The 21,338-nt window shown below is 38.9% G+C and overlaps 1 protein-coding gene across 1 annotated transcript in view; it reads right to left on the reverse strand.

Annotated features, from left to right (window-relative positions):
- Positions 1–2,135: 2,135 nt before the first annotated feature.
- The window catches only part of BASP1 (brain abundant membrane attached signal protein 1), a 50,376-nt gene continuing 31,173 nt past the window's right edge, over positions 2,136–21,338 (reverse strand). The window contains 1 exon segment of the mRNA XM_038127701.1: positions 2,136–3,757. Coding sequence (XP_037983629.1) covers positions 3,017–3,757 — 741 coding nt within the window. The 3' untranslated portion in view covers positions 2,136–3,016.

A 21,338-nucleotide genomic window follows, 5' to 3' on the forward strand; every position in this document is an offset into this window, starting at 1 on the left:
GAAAAGAAAAGAAAAGAAAAGAAAAGAAAAGAAAAGAAAAGAAAAGAAAAGAAAAGAAAAGAAAAGAAAAGAAAAGAAAAGAAAAGAAAAGAAAAGAAAAGAAAAGAAAAGTTGCTGTACATTTAAAGGCATCTGGGCTTCTCTTTGCTGTACAAGTGCACGCGAAGTATGAGCAAAGTCAATGGCACTGACCTTCCTATTGTTGAAAGGAAAGCAAGAGATTCTTGACAGTTTCCAGGGCAAAACAAGGGAGACCTTGCAAACATGTCTCTGTGGGGGCTCTAAACAATAGCAAAGGTTCTTTCCCAGGGTTGTATTTCTCTATTCCTTTGGCACACTTTCACAAAAGGGTTGGGTCCTTTGAGGTTATCTGCAATGTGCTTATGCTCAGAGCATTAACATGCCTGTTAGCTCTGTACCCTCAGCATACTTTTACTGTCATTAAAGAGTGATTATATTGCAGAAAAAAAAAATATGTCTTGGAGATGAGACACTGGACTGAAGAAAAGCAAGCCTCCAGGCTCTCACTTCTTCTCATGGCTCTTCAGGCAAGCAATATGCATCACATTTCTATTAACCATATATGTTTAGTTCATAAGCTCTTTGAACAGAGATTCTCTCTTTCCTTGTGTATGTAGGTATAGAATAACAGCATTTTGGAGCAGTGGTCTGGGCCAGAATGCCTTTTAACCATCAGTAGTGCACTAAAGAAATTTAGCAACTATGAAAAAACCAGTTTTGCAGGCCTCTCTATTAATAAAAATATTTAAAATATCATACGGCAACATTAGTTTTTTATTTTTTGAGAGTACTGAAGAGTCTGAAGTGCACTGATCTTTGGCTGTGCTCTCAGTTTCCCAAACACAAGTGCATATTTCTTTGACCATATGCTATTGCTTTCCAGCCATGTTTTGCAGAATTGACCCTGTTGGGATGAAACTGCCATCAGCAAGCAGGTTATGAGAACAAGAGCACGTGTGGTAAGACTTTGCTGTCCACAGCTGCAGAGGCTGCCAGGTTTGGATACAGCTGTGGTATTTTTAATTACCTCAAAGAATTAAAGTAGAGACTGCATTCAGCATCACATTAAGGACGCAAAAGCTTCATGGTGGTGCAAGAATTCATGGAGGTGAATGACCTGATCTAAACCAAACTGAACTATTCCTGCCTGTTCCAGTAAGCTTCTCCCAGGTGCACAGCTGCATAACAATATTGCCAGCATGGTATGGGAAGTTTGTATTTCTGAAAAAATTAAGATTAACATTATGCAAGTCTGTAGAGTGAATCATCCTCACTGCATGGAGAGAAAGTATTTGAAATAATTTATACCATTTTAAATTACCATTTTCCTTATTTACTAAATACAAGCCTGCTCATCGCTTTGGTATGTGTACCAGCTGTGTTTCTGTTTACCACTGCCCACTTCTTTCAGAACTTCTGCTCTACCTAAAAGTTTACTAGTAGGCAGGCCAAATATGCTGCTTTAGGTGGTTTTGTGAATCCCAGGCTCTGCCCTGAAATCGTTGCCCGTATCCACCAATGACACCACTCAGCAGAAAGTGCAATTACTCAGCTGTTCTGTTGAATAATAATGAAGCAAGTAGGCAAAAGTAGTGAAAAATGTTTATGCTGGGCTAAATTCTATTCACAAGCTACACAAGCTCATGTTTGAAATACAGAGGACTGGCCTTTTGTGGCAGCAGTGGTTTATCTCCTAAGCAATAGTAACGGGGAAAAGAACAAAGTGTATCAGCACGAGAAATACTTTAATAGGACTAGGATTAAATTTAATTGCCTCATTTTAAAAGATCAGTTTATCAAACCCACTGTCTTAGTCCCAATTAAATCTCAGTCAGCATGCCTGTGGCTCTTCAAAATAGCAAGAGAGCATTTTTCACATGTTAAGGCAGGCAAAAGCCATTTCTACTTTGGCTGGGATAAAACATATATGAGATGCACTGTTCATTGACCACTTCTTCCAACCTCACTTAAGAACACTTGTGGCTGTTGAAGAGTGACTATTTATAGGAAAGTAAACAGCCCCAGACATAATACTTCTTCTCTAAGTGTAAGAACCTCCTTTGCCTAGTTCTCAAGGGGTGAAAGTGAAGATTTAATCAGTCTTTACACTTATATATTTTTTAAATTATTTAACTTTTATTACTGTTGCACCATTTATACAATTACATATAATTTCAATGCATCCATTGTACATTTTGTTTTTTCATTTGTTTTCCAATGAGTGTGTGTTGGTGTCTGTGACACAGAATGGAAGAGAAACTGGAACTGCAATGAACGCAGACTTTTTCATTTCCACTGACCAATAAACAGAACTACAGGTGCACCCAACCACGGACATGCATTAACTCGTCATGAGAAATCTAGGTAGGCTAAGTAGGATGAGAATGCTTTTTACTCCCAAAAAATATTTGGAGAGGAAGAATTGGAGGATTGGCATTGAGAAATATGTGGACAGCTAAGTGGGTTTTGTCTGAAAGTTGGCATTCATCCACTGCATAAAAAAAATATCAAAATAAGAAAGGCTGTAAATAAAAAAAAAAAAAAAACACAGAAAATACTGCTTTCATAAAGATCTGATTGCCTTGGCACAAACCTAGTGGGTAGAATCAAACGCATCACTCCCAAACCCCATTACAGAACAAAAAGAAGATTTTGATACACTGGTGGAGTGCATTTACAGCAGTTCAGATACAAAAGATGTGCTGTACTTTCAGACATCCATTTATTTCTTTATTTATTTTAATCCAGGACTTGTGTCAAGTTGGCAGAAAGTATATTAGATATTTCCCCACAAAAATACTATTTGGATTCTCCCCCCTCCCTCCCTCCCAACTTCATGGGACATCCTTTTCACTTTTTCTCTTTTTATTTTTTTCTCATTCTTTTCTGGGCAATACATATTTGCTATTTCAGATCTGAAACGAGTTAGTATAGCTGAAAAAATAAAAAAAAGACACAGGTTGTTTTAAGTGGTTGTTTCAACAGGCTGTCCAATTTAATCTTGCACTGCTATGGTTTGATCCGAATTAGTCGCTGGAACTTCAGATGGTTTCGCTTCCTCTGGAGGGGCGGCAGGGTCCGAAGCCTTAGCAGTGGAACTAGGTGCTGCTGTTGCCGCGGGCTCCTTGGAAGAGGGCGCAGCCTCGTTGCTGCTAGGTTTTGAGTCTGAAGCTGGGGCCGCTTCACTTTTAGTTTCTTGGGCTGCAGGCGTTGCGGGAGCCTCAGTCTTTTTGGCTTCCCCTTCCTCTTTGCTCTTGTCATCTGCTTTACTGGGAGCTGTGGCTTCTGAAGGCTGGGAAGCTTTTGCATCGGTGCTAGGCTCAGAGGGTTTGGGTGCTTCGCTACTGGCAGCAGGAGCAGAGGCAGCAGTCGGCTCCTCTTGCTTGGGTGCCTGTTCGGTGTTCTTCTGTGGCTCTACTTTTGCATCGACAACAGCCTCTGACTTCTCAGGTTCTGTTTTCTGGGTTTCTTCCTGGGTCACTGTTTTCTCCTTCTCCCCTTCTTTTTCTTCCGTCTTATTGGCAGTGACCTGAGTATCCTTTTCTCCCTTCTCCTCCTTGTTGTTCTCCTTCACTTCTGTGGTCTCTGTGGTTTTCTGGGCATCCTCAGCCTCCTTTGGAGTCTCCTCTTCCTCAGTTGCTGCTCCTTCAGCCTTCTTGTCTTTGTCTTTAGCTTTTTCATCATTGACACTGTATCCCTTCTTCTTCTTGCTCAGTTTGCCTCCCATGTTGGAGCTCTGTAACAGAAAAGAGAAAGGGGTTGATTACACAAAGTCCAGTATTCACCACTGAGAGAATCAACAGAGTGCAAAGGGAAAATTGATTCTGGTTTCTGAAAAGGAGACCACATGAGGTTTGGTAAGATGTTGCCAGCTGAATGTATGATGCTGCAGAGCATCACTGCCACTGAGCTTATGTCCTGCTCAGCCCTGCAGAATTTCAGCCAGCAAACACCCTTCTGCCACACCCCCTTACAGACAGTTCTGCTAACACCTCTAACCCTGGTTAGTTCAGCAGGGAGGAAGCGGACAGAGTAGCAAGAAGTAGCAGGATGATGGAGGACTAGCATACAGCCACAAATTTTCTGTGGCCTAAGAAAGAGTGGAAGCAGAAAAAAGACATATTTATATTCAGGCTGGGAATGAACTAAATTTGGTTGTCAATCATGGCATCCACCCCTGGTTAACACAAAGTCCACCATCACTTTAGCAAAGTCTCTGAACCACCTTTTCATTAAAGTTGGAAAAATCAAAGGAAGCCTAGAGTCAGTGAGAAGACTAACACAGAAGACTGCATCTACTGCCTACACCTCACAGCCTGTTACCCTCACGGCCAGTTTCCCTTGGATATATAGCCTTTAGAGAGAGCTGATGGTACCAGCAGCCAGGAGCATGTGCTTCCCTCAACCAAAGGGATGTGGGCACCCACATCTGGCTGCCCCAGAAGTAGGAACAGCTCCCACGCACAGAGTCCCACTCAGCTTTGCAGCTTCCACAGGGATTGCCTGCCCAAAGCCTTGCATTCCCACACTCAGCAGGATGGGAGACACAGAGCCTGAAGCACAGCAAGGCCACTCCATAAGAAAAAAGAAACAAATACAGGTATTTCTGACCAAAAGCTTACACGTGGGACATGAAGCAATAAAAAATGGGAGAAGAGAGGGGCATACTTGTAGCCTCTGCTCCCAGTTTTCAAGCATGACAAGCAATAACTGCTCTGTTATTTAAAAGAAGTTGACCACGTGTATAACCATATCAGTATTTATATAGCCTTTATGTGGGAGTCTTCACTAAGAATACACAAAGTCTTTCACTGTACTTCAAAGCAAACTTTATCCATGAAAACAGGAGACACTGATATATTGGGTCATTATTGAAAACAAAAACATCTATGAATGGAGAAAAAATTACACTTTCAGTATTAAAGGAAATATTTAATTCATGATTAATGAAAGGTTAAGAAAAATATTTCTGTGTTTTCTACTATTTAAAAATAGGAGACAGTGACTTTTTTCAAAGAACTGTCAAACAAATGTTTAATGTAAGAACTTCTCCAAGGGAGATGAATCATTCTAATCTTCCGTTTTGCACAGGTAGATAAATTATAGGCTGTATTTTTTTTTCACACACTTGCTAAAACTGTGAATACTAATCAGTAAAAATACATATGATTGCTCATAGCAGGCTGAATATAAAGTAATATATTCTAGCTCTTAGGCAGAAGTAGATTATCTACTACCACAGATACAAGCCCCAGGCAGAGCCCAACAGCCAAATATCCACACATCTTGGACAAAATTGAGATAACATGGTCAGCAGAGATGTTTCTGACTTCAGCTTTCAAAAAGAGTAACAATTTGCAAATACTGTTGAAAGGTTATCACTCAACCCTGCAAAATGGTAATGTGATGTTACTGAAACACTGCTTTATTGTCTGAAATTTTACGGGAACAGCAATAAAAGGATTAACTTCCACAGAGTCACATCTGAGCAATCTAATCTCTACGTTCATGACAGAGTTATCAGGTTTTTAGGTATTTAGGGCAGGCTGTGGACATTAGTTCATTAGCTGACAAAAATATAGCCTTCTAGATTACTCCATAAATATTACCCTGATTATTGTTTATGCGGAGTTACAACCAAATATTTTGGAAGGGTTTTTGCAAGTCAGTCAGATTGGAGATTTATATTGAAGCCATGAGTGTATCCCAATTTATAATCCCTAATTAAGCCTTTATTTGTTTTCCAGCAAAGCCCAGGTACAGTGAGCCTAATTTCATTTCTTGTGTCTTGTGTATTTTTCAATATTTTGCTATTTCATGGATAGTAGTAACATACCACAATTCCTATCTCTTTCCACAACAATCTTCTGAGCTCAGATATAGTTGGATACAGGATGTCTATGCCAAGGGACCATTAAAAAGTAGAGAAGCATGCATATGAGAAACGTGCTCCCAAACAAAGAAAAAAAAACATTCACTGTGTTTGCTTGGAGGTGAAATCTCTGTGTCTCAATTGGCATCAGAGCCAGCTATCCCAAGGTACTGGAGCAGGAGATGGGGAAGAGGCTCAGAGGCTACCATTATGGTGTATTAGCAAATATTTACACTTAAAAATGGACTGTCATCTTCCAGCAGAGTTTCAACTACTTTATAACAGAATAAGTTCACTCTTTGGGACACTGAATCTCATATCTCCCTGCTAAAAAGCTGCCTAGATCATCATGATAACAGCTGTGCCAGGCTATGATGCAAAAGCAACGCAATCCTTGGGGTCATCACCCAGGTAGCAATGCTACAAAGTCCCTTTTTCCCCAGATCTGATTTACAAACATTCTTCCTGTCGCCAGACTTCTGATAACACATCTGGACGTCCCTGTAACCTTTTTTAGAAACACCCCCATATGCTCCACTTCTTCAAACAGATTCTGGTCTTGTCCCTGTCCCAGCCTGAAGCACAGCTCTGAACCATCCAGTGCAGAGTCCAAAGGTGTGGCACACACAAAGCAGGCCTCAAAAAGTATTTTAAAATTACAACCATATGTACTTCAAAAAGACCAGCATGTGAATCATAACACCTAAGAACCTCCATGATTGTGCTGGATTGTGCAGGGATAATCCTGCCTGATACTAAATGAAAGTGGATGTCAGTGAAATGTCTCCCAAATGAAACAAAGTGCAAAAAGTCATTGAGATGCGAATTCATACAGTGTTAAATCCACTCTGTGTTACTACCTACATGTTAGCACGTAAAAAGAGTACAGACATCTTTCCCACTGCCTCACCCTTCCCCAGCCACAAGGGACTAAATTATGAAAAAAATAAAGGGGGTGCATCCTCTGTCCCAGTGAGACTGGGGTCCTGGCTTCACTGCGCAGTCTCTTCCTTTACCCCTGGCCCTCGCTAACCCCGTAATCACTGCATTCACCTTGTGAATGAGGGACCCAGGAACAAGTTTGCCTACAACTATTGACCACTATTTAGAGGCTGAAACCCAGGAGGTCTTCAGTTATTTGCACTTCCACTGACAGGTACAGGTTTTGAGCTGGCTTGAGCAGCTGCCAGCTGAACATAATGCTCTCTGTAGCAAGCATGTCCCAAATGAAGATCCTTGAAAATTTTTGGTGCTGAGCACCATTGCTATAAAATGGCACAGCATTTGATGGCTGTGCCTCTTTACTGCTGGAAAGAAAAGGGTCTAGACAGAGAGAGTCCAGGAGCCGATTTTATGTAGCAAGTTGCAATTTAGCAGTAATTTTCAGGGAACTTTGGTGAACAACTCTGCAGAGCAGTACTTCAGAATAGTGAGGGAAAACGGAAGCTACAATAGACTTTGTCTGCTTCCCAGGCTGGTCAATATACCTTGTATTGCTCTTCTTACAGAAAAAGAAACCAATCCAGAGATCACTGTGTCTGACTGTAAAAGAGCTACTCCTTGCAACAGGAGCAAATATTTCTTCAGTTTCTAGAAGCTGTTACACATTTTGCACATCCTGAAGTTTCCATTCTCCTGCAGCTAGCAGGAACAGAACCAGAGAACTTGCATAGTTATCTTTCTTATTGTATAGTAGAAATAATCTCTGGGGTGGATTATTTAGATTAAAACATTTTGGGTGTACAGGTCACCTGGAGAATGTTAAGCACTTTGAAATTTCCATATTTGTGATAATCAGGACTCAAAGATTCAATGTCCATTAGATCATAATGCAAGAGGAGGAAGAACTCATGGAACATTTCAAATTCTCCATCTGAAGACTCATAGACATGAGTCCCTGGAATGTGGGCAGCACACATTTGTACAGTTTGCAAAAAGAATTATTATTTGGAAGATTTATACTTCAAATTTCTCTTCTATATTGAAAAAGTCCCAAGAGTCAGACTCTTACTATCGCTTTAGTCAGTAAAGGTTTGTCTGCCCAATTAGTTTTATGTGTTTATAAACTTCTAAACATTTCTTTTAGCAGAGGCTTTCACACACCATTAGTGAGTGTGACTATTACAAGACTGGATTTGCTATGACCCTCCCTCACAGTATTGCGAGCAGGGCAACAGCAAAGGACAAACTCACAGATTGCACCTGATGTTACCTCAGTCTGATTGCCAAAGCTAAACTTCCAAACCTCCTGTTAGACTGCGTGCAAAGCGTCAGGAGTTCAGTCCATTGCCAGAAAAACCAGTTCAGGAAGACAATAGGTACCTCCTGAAATTCCACTGCCTCCAGCGCAGGGCAGGCACGTGCCATGGGTCAGGCCAAAGTAGCCCTTGCACAAGCCTGTTCCCAGGCAGGAGTTATCTCACACTGCCTGCAGACAAAAATGCACATCCCTCACAAGGCAGAGTTTCAACACTCAACATCCAATGAAATGCCAATCCCAGAAACTGCCCCATCCCCCAGGTGCTGAAAAGAAATGGAAAGATCTTGAAGAAACCACTACATGTCTGTACCCCAGTGATTCACCTTGCACCTTCATGAAAAAAAAAAAAAAAAAGAAGGGCAAAAAGTTTTAATTAAGAGCTACATATGGGAACTGAAAGAAACAAGGGCTATGCAAATGCTGGTTTTGAAAGATTTTCTGAAATTTTTTATGAAAGAAAAACACCCAAAACTTACTGCTTCTCAAAATACAGAATAGAATTTCATGCTCCCCATTACACTTATACACACTCAAGAGATATTCCTATCCTTGCTAGGTCAATCAGTTTTCTAGGTTAATGTTAGAAAATGTCTGTTAGCATAACCTTAGACAGAGTTAGACTTGCTAGCTTTGCCTTTTAGCAATAAAGCCATGTTCTTCTGTTCTTTCTCCATTATTTTCCCTCATCTTTCATTTAATTGTTTTTACTTAGAATTAACAGAACAGAAATGCTAGGTCTCGTTCAGGTTCAAGCCTCTTCAAACCTCAGAATCAGTGACCTTTTCTCTCTTTTCTTTTCTTTTCTTTTCTTTTCTTTTCTTTTCTTTTCTTTTCTTTTCTTTTCTTTTCCTTTCCTTTCCTTTCCTTTCCTTTCCTTTTCTTTCCTTTTCCTTTCCTTTCCTTTCCTTTCCTTTTTCCTTTCCTTTCCTTTCCTTTCCTTTCCTTTCCTTTCCTTTCCTTTCCTTTCCTTTCCTTTCCTTTCCTTTCCTTTCCTTTCCTTTCCTTTCCTTTTTCCTTTCCTTCCTTTCCTTTCCTTTCCTTTCCTTTCCTTTCCTTTCCTTTCCTTTCCCTTTCCTTTCCTTTCCTTTCCTTTTTTTTCCCTTTCTTATCCTACCCTACGCTATCCTCTTGTTCTGTTACTTATGCTTCAGAGCAGTGATGGGAACCAGATCTTCCACAGTCAGGTAGGCTGGTGTGAGGGAGGAAGAAGGAAACACATCCTTGCTCATCTCTTCCTTCTGAGAAGATGCTGGGCTGGCACAAAGCTGTGCCAGGAAAGGCAGAGCACATCATGGAAATTTGCACCCATGGGGCTGTGATCATCACCTGCATGGACCCCAGAGCAGCAAGGTGCTCGGACATGAGGTGCACACAAAAAAGTATGACCTGGTCGTTCCTTAGCACCACAAAAATTTTGTGTGTTTTGGGCTGTGAGACACAATAACAAACTCGGAACATCTCAGCTTGGCACTTGTGGTGTTTTCTTCATGGACCACAGATAATTTTTAATCCCTTCCTCAACATGTGCACAGACCTGTAACTACTGCATCTCCTTTTCTTCTTCCAAAGCCTTGTGAATCTCAAGACTTAGAAAAGGGATATAGAGTAAAAGAACAGTGAATGCTTAAAACACAGAAATTATGCTCATTTGATATCCTAACCCTAATCTTAAAAGAAGCCAATTCCAATTTTGGGACCTATCTGTTTTCTTCTAAAACTCAGACAATAAAGGAATTCTAGGAAGTAATACTGCCAAGTTTAAGTGCTAAATTCTCAGCCAGATTTCAATTTTAGTTTTCTCTGGTGAGCAGCAGAAACATTTAATGCAAATTTCTTTTTAAAAAAAGGAACTTCAATTTTTATATTACTTTAAATTTCTCAGGGACGTGTACACCACACCAAAAGGGGAAGCATGATTTTTAATATGAGACATTTTTATTAATATATCTAAATTATTATTGTTAATATTAGACTTCAATTATGAGAATTATAATAATTTAAGCACACTGCAAGCTGATATAAAATTATCTCTATTTAATAACTTGTACATGAAAAACTGCTTCATTTGAGAAGCATAACTGCTACTAATACAGCAAGTTATCAGAAAATTTAACAATCACATGACAATTTTTTGAGAGAAAATTAAAAAATTGTACCTGAGATACTGCTAAGATTTACATGATTGTGGTCAGAGGTGTGTATTAATTAATCAATTAGGAACCAAATTTTCCAAGAACAGATGAAGGGTGATGGTTAGCAGTTTCATAAAAGGTAAAGGTATTGCCAGAATTACCAATTCATAGACCACTAACCTGTAACCACAACTACTTCACACGTGTAATCCATCATTGCACCCCGTGTGTAAAAAAGGTAGCTAGCTAGGCAGAATTCCTGAATAAAAGTAAAATTTGTCCATTATTTGATCAAAGAGTGATGAAGATTTTATGGGTTACTTTGAAAGCCACTGTTGGAGACTCTGGACTTGCTTCCTACTGACTTGGAGGGCAGCACTCCCTCTACTGTAGGAGGGTCTGTGGGAACAAGTACGTGGCAGCACTGCCTTATGCAGTCTGTGTGTGTCACTCCATGAGAGCCACTTGAGTGAAGTACTGACCTGTGTGCTGCAGTCACTCTGTGGGAGCAAGTTCCCAAATATAATACACCTCATTTCCACAATGCACAAGTAGCCTCTCCAGCTACCGAGCCATCTTGCAGAACACATAAGCTGAAAACACAGGCCATTCTTGCCTTCCTGAGTCAATGAGCAGCATGGAAGAAATGATCTGCTGTGCACAAATTCCCTCCTCATCCCAGGCAAGGCTGTGCTGTGTAGGCAGAGATAACATCTTTTGTTAGACCACCTAACAGAGAGAGAGATAACAGCACCCCTATTCTCCTTAGACGATTGTCTAAAAACGACACATTTTCATGTTAGTTTTCTTCTTTAGTTTCCCATTACTGCTTTCAAAGCAGAATTTCAGTGTTTTGCCACGTGTGGGCTTTTTTCACTGATCCAACACAGTACTGCTTTGCCCAGCAGTGCAGATACAACTTCCAGCACGTTCAGTTTCATCCCTGGCAGCAAATCCAAGGCTGTTTTGCATTGTGTATAACAAAAACAAGTCATATTAAAAACTGAGCAAAAAAAAAGCAGCATAAAATATATTATTTTTACAGTGCAGTGGATGTATTGCTCAGCTTTGCATTCATCTGTTGCTCTGATTGCTTAAATTAAAAATGCTGCCATCAATTTCTATTTATTTGCCTCATCTGCTCCATTCTGCCTACCAGTCTTCTTACAGATTCAAGACCCATTCAAAGCATTTCTCCTATATTCAGATTGACTGCATATGTTCTCTTTGTTGAACAATAAAAGCAGCTTGCAGACATGCTCGTGCAGGCACACACATGCAGCCAAAAGTCAGCCTGCCCCAGAGTGAGATCTTAATCACACTATTGTTAGGCACATGGTTGGAAGAGGAAATTCTGCTGTAAACACCTGCTTTGCAAAGACTGAAATTAACCTTACAAGAATGCCTCTTGTAGAAACAGCTTGCAGGATTCGAATAACCTGAAAGGCTAAGCCAGGGCATATAAGCATATGCCGCCTCCTTCTTTCTAAATTGCCACATCATTTTGGGGTTTGTGCATGTCTCCTCAACAGCCAGTATAATAAGTATTTTGAACTAGCCAGTTTTCTAACCTGTATCCTAGAATCAAGTTTCTAAGTAGGTAATGATGCAAATTTCAGAGGCGGTTATTACCCACATCTTTGAAGCTGTTTAGGTCCCGGGACATGCAACACTGAGGGAGAGGTGAGATTCCACACATATTATTCCAATTATGGCCAGCCACTTTTTGCCTCCCTCAAATACCTAAGACACCACCACCACGTATAATTACAAAAACACACAAGGTGATAAAAGCCTAGATAATGGGACGATTTCCTTTTAAATCGTGTTTTGCTTGAATTCTGTCCCTCCAGTGCAATCCTTACCATGGATCTCAACACCACAAATATGCTTGGCTTGTAGACCCAGGAACAGTTCCTCCTTTGGGTGCCTCCAAAGACTATATTAAAAATGTAACAGTCAAATGCTAGCAAGCAATGAAAACATTATCCTCCTCCACACTACAGTCCTACTGAAGAGCAGTGCTGGGAAGACCTCATTCCTGGAGGGACTTCACACTGGAAAAGGGAAGCAAGCTTAACACCTATGGCTTATATTTTTCTAGCCTCTTCCTGAACACCGGGGAACATGAAGGCAGTTGAAACTCATGCTTTCTATACTAAAAAAAGAAATTATCATATGATCATAATTTACATGTTTTCTTCAATAAAAGTAAAAGTTCTTGGTTACTGTTTGTATAAATAGTAAACTTACCTGTCATTTCTTAAAATAGTCATGGAGAGCCACATTCACATTCTGAATAAGGCATCTGGGTATTTAACTAGGGAACTCTCACTAGAGAAAGTCATTTATGGGGATCTATATTTACATTTTATTTGTCTAACATTCCACACTCAAAAAAAACCTCTATTACTTTAATGCCCATTTAAATGGTCAAACTAGTTTTAATCAAACTTGAAAGAGTCCTTAGAATATTAATTACAGTATGCTACAAGAAATAGGTGCATTAGCTTTGAAATCTAGGAACTACCAATTCTGCTTTGAAAATGGGTTCTCCAAGTCATTATAAAATTCTTCCTCATTTTTGTTTTCCATCTCATGGTGCTGCTTGATGAAAAAAGCAATGGCTGTAAAAATCGTTCTTAAATCCTGACTGTAAGAAAGTATCTTATACCTGGGAACAGAACTCTTAACAGACCTAGGACAGGTTATGGCAATCCTTAGACTATGTCATTTCCTTCTTCTGTTTGCACAGCAACCTCACCACAAGGCATGAAACCCCATTTACAATTAAAAACCAAATCCAGTTCTCAGTTTTGTTTTTCATCTTTAAATCTGAGGCACATGGAGTGCAATACACCATTTCTGACAGCAGCACACGACCCTACAATTGCACCACTGAAAGGAAGAAAACAGGGAACCGAGACCAGCTGCCACTGAATTAATGCAGCACCTGCTGCTGCTGTGCATATCGTGGTGTTCATGAGAGCACTGCAAGCTCTTCCTTCCAAAATACACAGTATTTAGTTCACCCAGCAAAACAAAACAAAAAAATAGCAATTTAAATGAAATATTTATTGTTGACTCCTTTATTCCATAACATAACTTTTCAAGTATTTTAAGATTTAGTATCTAGTTATTAACATATTCTCTGTCTGTTTCTATCTGGTTTAGCTCTGTATTGAGCTGCAAGAATAGCTTTTCTCTCTTTTTCCTCAAAAGGAAATGATTGCACATTCACTTGATGCTCCTGGATGTAGCACATTTTTGGGTTTAGATATCAGAAGAGGTTGGCTGATTTTAAAAGAACACTGACAGCTCTTTTCTTCCAAGAACATGCATCTACTTCAGTCACTGATGATGTGCCCACCCTCCCAATAACCTCAGCCCTAAACACAGCAACAAAACATTCCTCAAAAATTAAGACATATGCAAGAATCACAAGATAAAACCAATTTCATCCTTCAGTTAATACACAATTGCTAATGACAGTTAAATTAGTAATTGAAACATTATTCCAAAAATACCTGTACGTCTAACATGGCATAAGAAAGCTGAGCATGCTTACGTCTTTAGGATAGTGTTACACACCATGCTTCTGCTGGAATTTAACCTCCTGCAAGCAACCAGCACAAAGCCTACTCACCACCTCAGCAGCACTTACAGGGTATTTTACACCAACTCCCTGAAGAGCTGCTGCATTTCTTCTTGGAATAAAAACTTCTGACTTTCAGTCCTGTGTACAAAGTTTCATTTTAAACAAAAAATGTTGTACTGAAGTCAATGTATTCAAGTCAAGTCATGCTTTGTGTAACATCAAAACTACCTATAATTAAACCTGTGAGACTTTGGGCTGAATTACAAGTATTTCTCATGTTGCTAAGAAAAATTCTTCCTCGTGATCACAGTATCAGTGTCAGCAGCTTATCAGCCCTCAGCTTCTCACAGCTCTGTTGTAATAACATCTTCTAGTAGAGACGTGCTCAAAAGAAATCAGGAAAATGGAAGATGGAATGCTCAACACCTTGGAAAACTTTCTATATTTCTGTTCCTGAGCAGCCATTTGTGCCATATACATTTTCTACCAGACTGCAGCTTTGTCTACTATATTAAGTTTTTCACTTCCGCCTCTTTCACTTCCTGGTTCTCACACTAGCACAATATGCAGGTTTTTTTAAACCACCATACATTAAGACAAAAGAAAATATCATATTCCAGACTTTCTTTTTGATCTTATTTAGAATGCATGTTTAATACTGCATTTTGACTTTTTTCTTCCCCCATCCCCCTCCTTTTTTAAACAAAATATTACATTCAAGCTGATTTACCAGTTTCACTTTAGTCACTGGGGGAAGTTTATCAAAATGACATGGAACAGGTACTCAAAAACCACTGAAAGAAAAGAGCATTAACCAGCTAAGTTTTACTTGTGTCTCATCTCTCTCTATCTTTTCCCACCACTAATCATTTGCACTCCTTTAATGACTGTTAAAAATACCAACACATCTTAGGCAATCTTTAATTAAGACTTGCAATGTTCTCCAAAACCTGAGAAATGAGAGCTGTATTTCCTGACACAGATGGAGAACCATAGGTATGCATCCATGAGCACTGTCAGTGGAGCCTTTTACACTCCTTCAGTGCCACATGATGCTAATAAGGTAAAGCATATTCTGTGTGCCAGAGGGTTGAAAGGAAACAACCACTGTTTGCTTTTTGATTTCAGTGGTGCAAGACGACAGTGGGAACTGCAGAACAAAAACCAACATCTGTTAGAGAGTTTCATCTCCTGATCCAACAGGATAAAGGTCAGCCTTAAAAAAATTCACTTTAAAAACATAAAGTGTTTCTAATCATCCCAAAGTAAGAGCCATGGCAGGCAGTAAGCTGCACCATGTCACGTTTTAAGCTATTAAACGTCAGCTTGGATTCAAGACTCCCAGGCTTGGACTGATTGCCTAAATTTCTTTCTGAAATCTTCACTGACTGTACTTTCTCTTTTCTTTTTTCTTGTTTTGGTTCGGGTTATATTGGGATGTCTGATCAACTCTGCTAGAGGGAAGGTTATGTAAGACCAGAGGCAAACAAGTCCCTTTGGCAAGATATGAAGTGAGCAGCTAGTGCAATCCATGAATCGCACTAAGAGATTTATGTTCAATCCAGGAAAGGCAGAAATCCAATTTAATAATTACTCAGCCAGAACCATTCCAAGCTAGCAACTACCCAAAAAGAAGAACATCATTGCAGGAGCAATGAAAACTAGAAATCAGGAAAGATGATCAGATGCATATCTCCTCTCGATAAAATAGCTTAGTTTACATTTCCATTTAAGTATCAGCAGAAAATCTGTCCATAAGAACTATCAAATTTAAATTCACTAAATGAAAGCAAAAATAACTTTGCAGGGAGGGCTGTGGAGTTGGATGCCCCTTTCCACCCCCTCACCTGAGCATTAACATGCATTTTTTGTCAATGACTTTAGTTAGACCTAGTATGGCCACAATTCAGTTTTAGCAGTTCAGAATCCCTACCATAGATGCACCTCCATCAAGGCTGTATGTAGGCCACTTTGCGGTTTTGGTCATCTCATCCCATATACCAGAAAAAAACTTACTTTCCAATGCCCATATGCTATTTATAGAGAATTCTTACAGTTATTCCTTCAGTTTAAGAAGATTTCAGCCCATGGCTATGTGAAAAATTATTTATTCTAACCAAAGAAGGTATGCAGACATCAATATAAAGTATAACTGAGCTATTTCAGGATTTAAAGGAGAGAAGTCTATCAAAGCAATGGAGACTTCAGAAATATGGAAAATTTGTTTTCATGTCTCAAGACAGAGCCATAAATAAAAAGCAAAATACCACTAGAAAGGTTCTGCTAGCTGTTTCAGCACTAATATATTTTAGTAGTAGCCCATGTTTCAAACCAGCACTGCAGCTCCATTTCTCTGTCCCCCATACTAGCAGATACATGGAACCCATCTGTGCCCCAGGAAGCCCATATTGTAGGAGTAAGAGGATATAAATTCATTTTAATTCCATTAACAGAACACAGATGCTACAACTCCCAACAGTAACTGGCTTTTCCAGTGGCTTTTTTATAATCAGTTCTGGCTGGTGAGGTAGCAGTGGTCAGACTGGCCAACACTTCAGTTCGGGGTTTTTTCCCTTACTGCTCTAGCAGGTCAGCTGGTGGGACAGGGCCCCTGCATTCCCCTGTGAGATGTCATCAAGAAATGTGAACTGAGTTAATGCCTCTGCCCTGCTGCCTCAGCTCTGGCTCCCAGAGTTTGGCAATTCATTTTCTTGGGCACTGGGGAGAGGGAGCTGCACTTCATAAACTTCAAGATGTTGGCTGTCAGGAGCCAAGAGGCATATAGCTCTGCAGAAGTCATGTTCACAGTTCTGCTCGCTGCAGTTTTCTGGGTAATCCCGCCCATACGCACTAGCTGAGCACTAAATTCACACATCCCAAACAAGGGGGCTGGGTTGAAATATGATTCAAGAGCATTAAAGTCTCTCATCCATATTTGGAAATATTACTTTCAAAGGTCTCATGCTATCCCAAAAAAATGCCAATGAGCCAGTTTCAAGAAATACGTCAAAAGAAACACCTAACTATTTTAAGAATATTTACAACCCCAAATATATTCATTTCAGTCTCTTACCTAGCTCTATCTCTTACTTTCTGTATTTATTTTATTTTTAATCACAGGTAACTGGTAAGCAATTCCACAGGTAAGGTTATTCTGTGATTTACACATAAGCCAAAAAAATCCTTTGTTACAGAAATGCTCAATTTCCCTGTCCACTTTCAGCTCAGTAATTTTTCACTATAAGTAAACCAATCTTCTATTTAATTATTTACTAGCTTTTGCAACATGGTGATTAAAAAGAAGTTTCCTTTTCAAATTCTACTCTGTGTGAATATATGAGTCTAAAACATTTAGATTCTTTTATGTTGCTTGCCAATGACTTCAAACTCTGATCGTCACAAACTTCTCTTCACAGAATCTGACATGAGCCACTTCATTCCAAAACAGAAATCAGATACTGAAGGAATTATTCTCCTTACTCAGGACAACTTAGATAAATAATGCAAAACTTCAACCACTCAATCACATTTTCCCTAAAATCACAACATGCTCATTTACAGCAGGAGGCATCTGATTGTCAGAACGTGAAATAGCCATCATAGAGCTATTTCTATATATTCTTTGGACAATATCATCTGGTATAAGCCTCTGGGACCTGTCATAGTACAAAAGTGTACCACGGTAAAAATGACAGATGAGGTCTTCTCTTTAAAGCAGACGTATATCACTGCACTAAAATTATAACACATCACAAAGTTGTAAGATTGCCTCTTTCCCTCTTTCTATTTTCAGGGATCCACAGCAGCCTGGGGTCAGTGGAGGCAAGAGCCCAAACCTACTCAATCTTTCCCAGTTGCTCTTGTGTGGAAAGCCATCTAATTTGCAGCACAAATTTCCCATTTCCAAAATGGGATACTATCCCTTTTCATCCTCAGAAAAGCTCTGCCTGATGCCAACAGGTGATGTAAGAGCTCGGAGATATTTCTCCTTGTTTTAAAAAGCAAGCCCATCCCGTATGACTCCTTCACCCCAATTCTCTGTTAGAAAAGGCTGGTTTTTCTGCATACTGGCACTGTACTGAATTGCTCTCTCTGAAGCTTCCCACTGTACACCACATACGAGAACGGCATAATAAGCAAGTCACTCACAGTGATTTTACAGTACTATGTCAATACTGCTGTTGTAAAGCATCTCTGACCAATTTCAGGTATTGCTGAAAAATCCTTCTGGAACCAAGCTCCTTCACATTTATGCCTCTAGGCTGAGAACATCTGTACATGGACATTTTGATTTATAGTTCCAAATATGCACATTTCCCTCAGTTACGGTTGACTTGCTGAGAAGGATTTTTTCTCAAGCTAAGAAAGCTCAGGTGTATCCAGCTGGATGAAGATGTAGCTACTGCTTGGCAGCCATCTTAGGGCTTTAGTGAAGACAGATGTAAGAAAACAAAGCCACTTTTTCTTAAACAGAAAATTTTTAAGCTTTGAAAAATGACCATAAGCCCTTTTTGTCTGCTTTCATTACGTTTCTGGGCATTAGACACATTCTGGTCACTGCTATATTTATTTTATGTTTAATCAGTGAGATGCATGTCTCTGTTAAAATGACATCTCTTTTAGGAATGATTATTCAAATTCAAACAGATACAAGAGGAAGTTCTAAATTGGTTCACTAACTTTCCAAGACCTTTTTAAAAATTACATGAGTTAGAAAATTCTGAGTTATATTTGTCACATTCTGCAGAAGCTTCCTTTCCTACCCACAGATCTGAGCTGTAGCAATTACATTATTACAGTCATAGAAAGTAATGAAAATCGGAAGTGTCTTCCTTTAAAGTGTGATTAAGCATCAAGTAGACAGAGCAACATGGCACTGCTGGAGATTATATTCAACAGAGCAGGATATGAAAGGATCATCTCAAAGAAATGGCAGAAATTAGGGATTTGAAGGGTGACAAATTTAGGTACATTCCCCTCTATCATGGCACTCAAACTAGTTCCTATTCTGGAATTTCAGAAGTCTTGGTAAGTAAATCAAGATCAGCAGTACAAATTTCACCAGGTCAGTATGAAGGGAACAAGAACAGCCCCACAGCTCCCAGTTCTTCGCACCTGCACTGAGGGACAGAGAGCTACAAAGGACTGCAGGGCGGGCTGAGTCACAGACTGAATTTCTGAAGCACTAACTTTGTATATTTTGATTTGTTTTTTTTTTCATTATGAGTTGATTATGTGGCACTGAGGGACATGGTTTAGTGCTGAACTTTGCAGTGCTGGGTTAAGGGTTGGACTCAATGATCTTAGAGGTCTTTTCCAGCCTAAATGTTTCTATGTTTCTACAGGTTATATCAGAACATTTACATTATATAACCACAAGTCTTTTGAAAACATACTTTCCATGTAAAAAGTTCAAAAGTTACAAAGGAAAAAAGAAAAAAATTAGGAGGCTTTTTTTGTCCTTCAAAACTAAAAGAAAACTACTTTCCTTATCATATTTGTCCGAGACATGTCAGGAAAATATTAATGTGTGCCAAAAATATTAGAGATTCTACCCTGAGAAAGAAGAGAACTTAAAATAAATAAATAATATGGGATCCCAACCAAATGACACTCAGCTTCAAATTTACTCAGTTTCTATGAACTCCTGTATTTGTAAGTTGACAGCTCATAATTTTATCATAAACTCTAAGCATTTGGATTTTTTTAACACATCAACTCTAGTACTGATTACAAAAATAATCTAGATTTAACTTCTAATCTTGGATTAAGCAAGAAAAGTCTTGAAAGAGTCCTGAACCATAAGGCAATTTTTGTCTCATGATTTTTTACAACATTGTTCATTTTAAATGTTTATGCCTGGGAATACTGCATGCTTGCAAGAAAGGTATGTGAAACATTCATTTTAAAAATGGATGTTAATTTATTTCAATCATTCATACTTGTTAAGCTGGTATTCAGATTAGTTCAAGAAATATAAGGGTCCTTTAAATTTATTTTTAAATTTGTGGGAGTGTTCTTAGCATGCTTTGTTCTGGCAAGTTTACTGTACATACTCAGAAGCCAAGATATGCAGCACCGTTTGAAATAAACCTGATAACCAGTATAGCAAGGCTATAGAGAAGATAGAAGAATTGTAAATGGAAAGTAGAGAACTGAGTCCCTGGTAACTAGTATGCCAGGACTACGGAGATGGGAGTCTGTCAAAGTCAGCACAGGTAGAGAAAGAAGGTATCTCTGGCATTTTTCCATTTCAAACCTACACATGAAATCCAAAATTGCCCTAAAAATATTAAATTAACCTTATAAAATCGAGAACAATTTTGTTATCTACAAGCTAGATATAGTGAATCACTGTAAGACAATCTATGTCTTTAACTCTCCAGCTACTGCACGTTCTGACATACATTTCTTTGCTTGCTTACATATTGCTGATATTTTTATTTTTGGTACTCTTGAGAGGTTGTCCAGCTAGAACACTACAACAATAATTGGATTTTATTTATTTTATTTATAGAATTCAATTAATCCACAAATGAAAACATGGGAATTTTACCTGGCTGCCTATTAGGCCATTTCAACTGTTTTTCCTGGATATTTTTGAACATTTTTTTTTATCTCATCCTTATTTTTAGCAACTGGCAAATAACTATTTGCTATTAGAAAAGATTAAAAGAGCAATTCTAAAACTTGTTTAGAGTAATTTGGTAATTCAGACATAAATCAGTGTGCAATTTCTGTATTGCTGAAGAGATGGGGGCTTCCTCACATCTTTTTAAGATCCAGATTTTATTTGCATGAGTTATATTTTCAAAATTCATTTGAGGGGTCTTGAGAGTTTTTTCCTTATGATCTGTTCCTCAAATATAACTACGGATAGTGCAAAGCAAGAACTCAGTCTTTACAAAATGCCGTCATCAGTAAGAATAATTTTACAGTTTGACTCAACTACAAAAATAATGTTTAGAAAAGCTAAATAAAAGTAATCTGCAACAAATTTCTGTAATTCAGTACTCAAGTATTAAAAATTAAGTTTTATATTTAGGAATTTAACGGGGATATTTGAGCACATCTACAGCATGTACTAGTACAATTCTCTTTCAGTAAAAAAAAACAATAATAGAGAGAAAGACTCCAGCCTTGTCTATTTGTTCTGTGAATGAAGTTAGAAGCTGCAGCAAAAAATACTTAACCAGAGGCTCTGAAGCCAGTTGGCTTTGTTGAACCTAAAATTCAACAATTTTTTTTTTAAAAATCAGGTGTTCCATATGCAGCCCAACTGTATGACATCTACAGTTACTCAAATGCAGGGCTCAGTTGCCAGAAACAGGCTCATACCAGCAAGCAGCAGCTGGAAAACATTAGTCTCAATGGCAAACCTGGGTGACTATCAGTATCTGCAAGCTAATAGCCAGAGAAAAGAAATATTTCAGCTCTACATGACCACCTGCCTAT

The sequence above is a fragment of the Motacilla alba genome, chromosome 2, assembly GCF_015832195.1.
Source record: "Motacilla alba alba isolate MOTALB_02 chromosome 2, Motacilla_alba_V1.0_pri, whole genome shotgun sequence".
NCBI classification, from domain to species: Eukaryota; Metazoa; Chordata; class Aves; order Passeriformes; family Motacillidae; genus Motacilla; species Motacilla alba.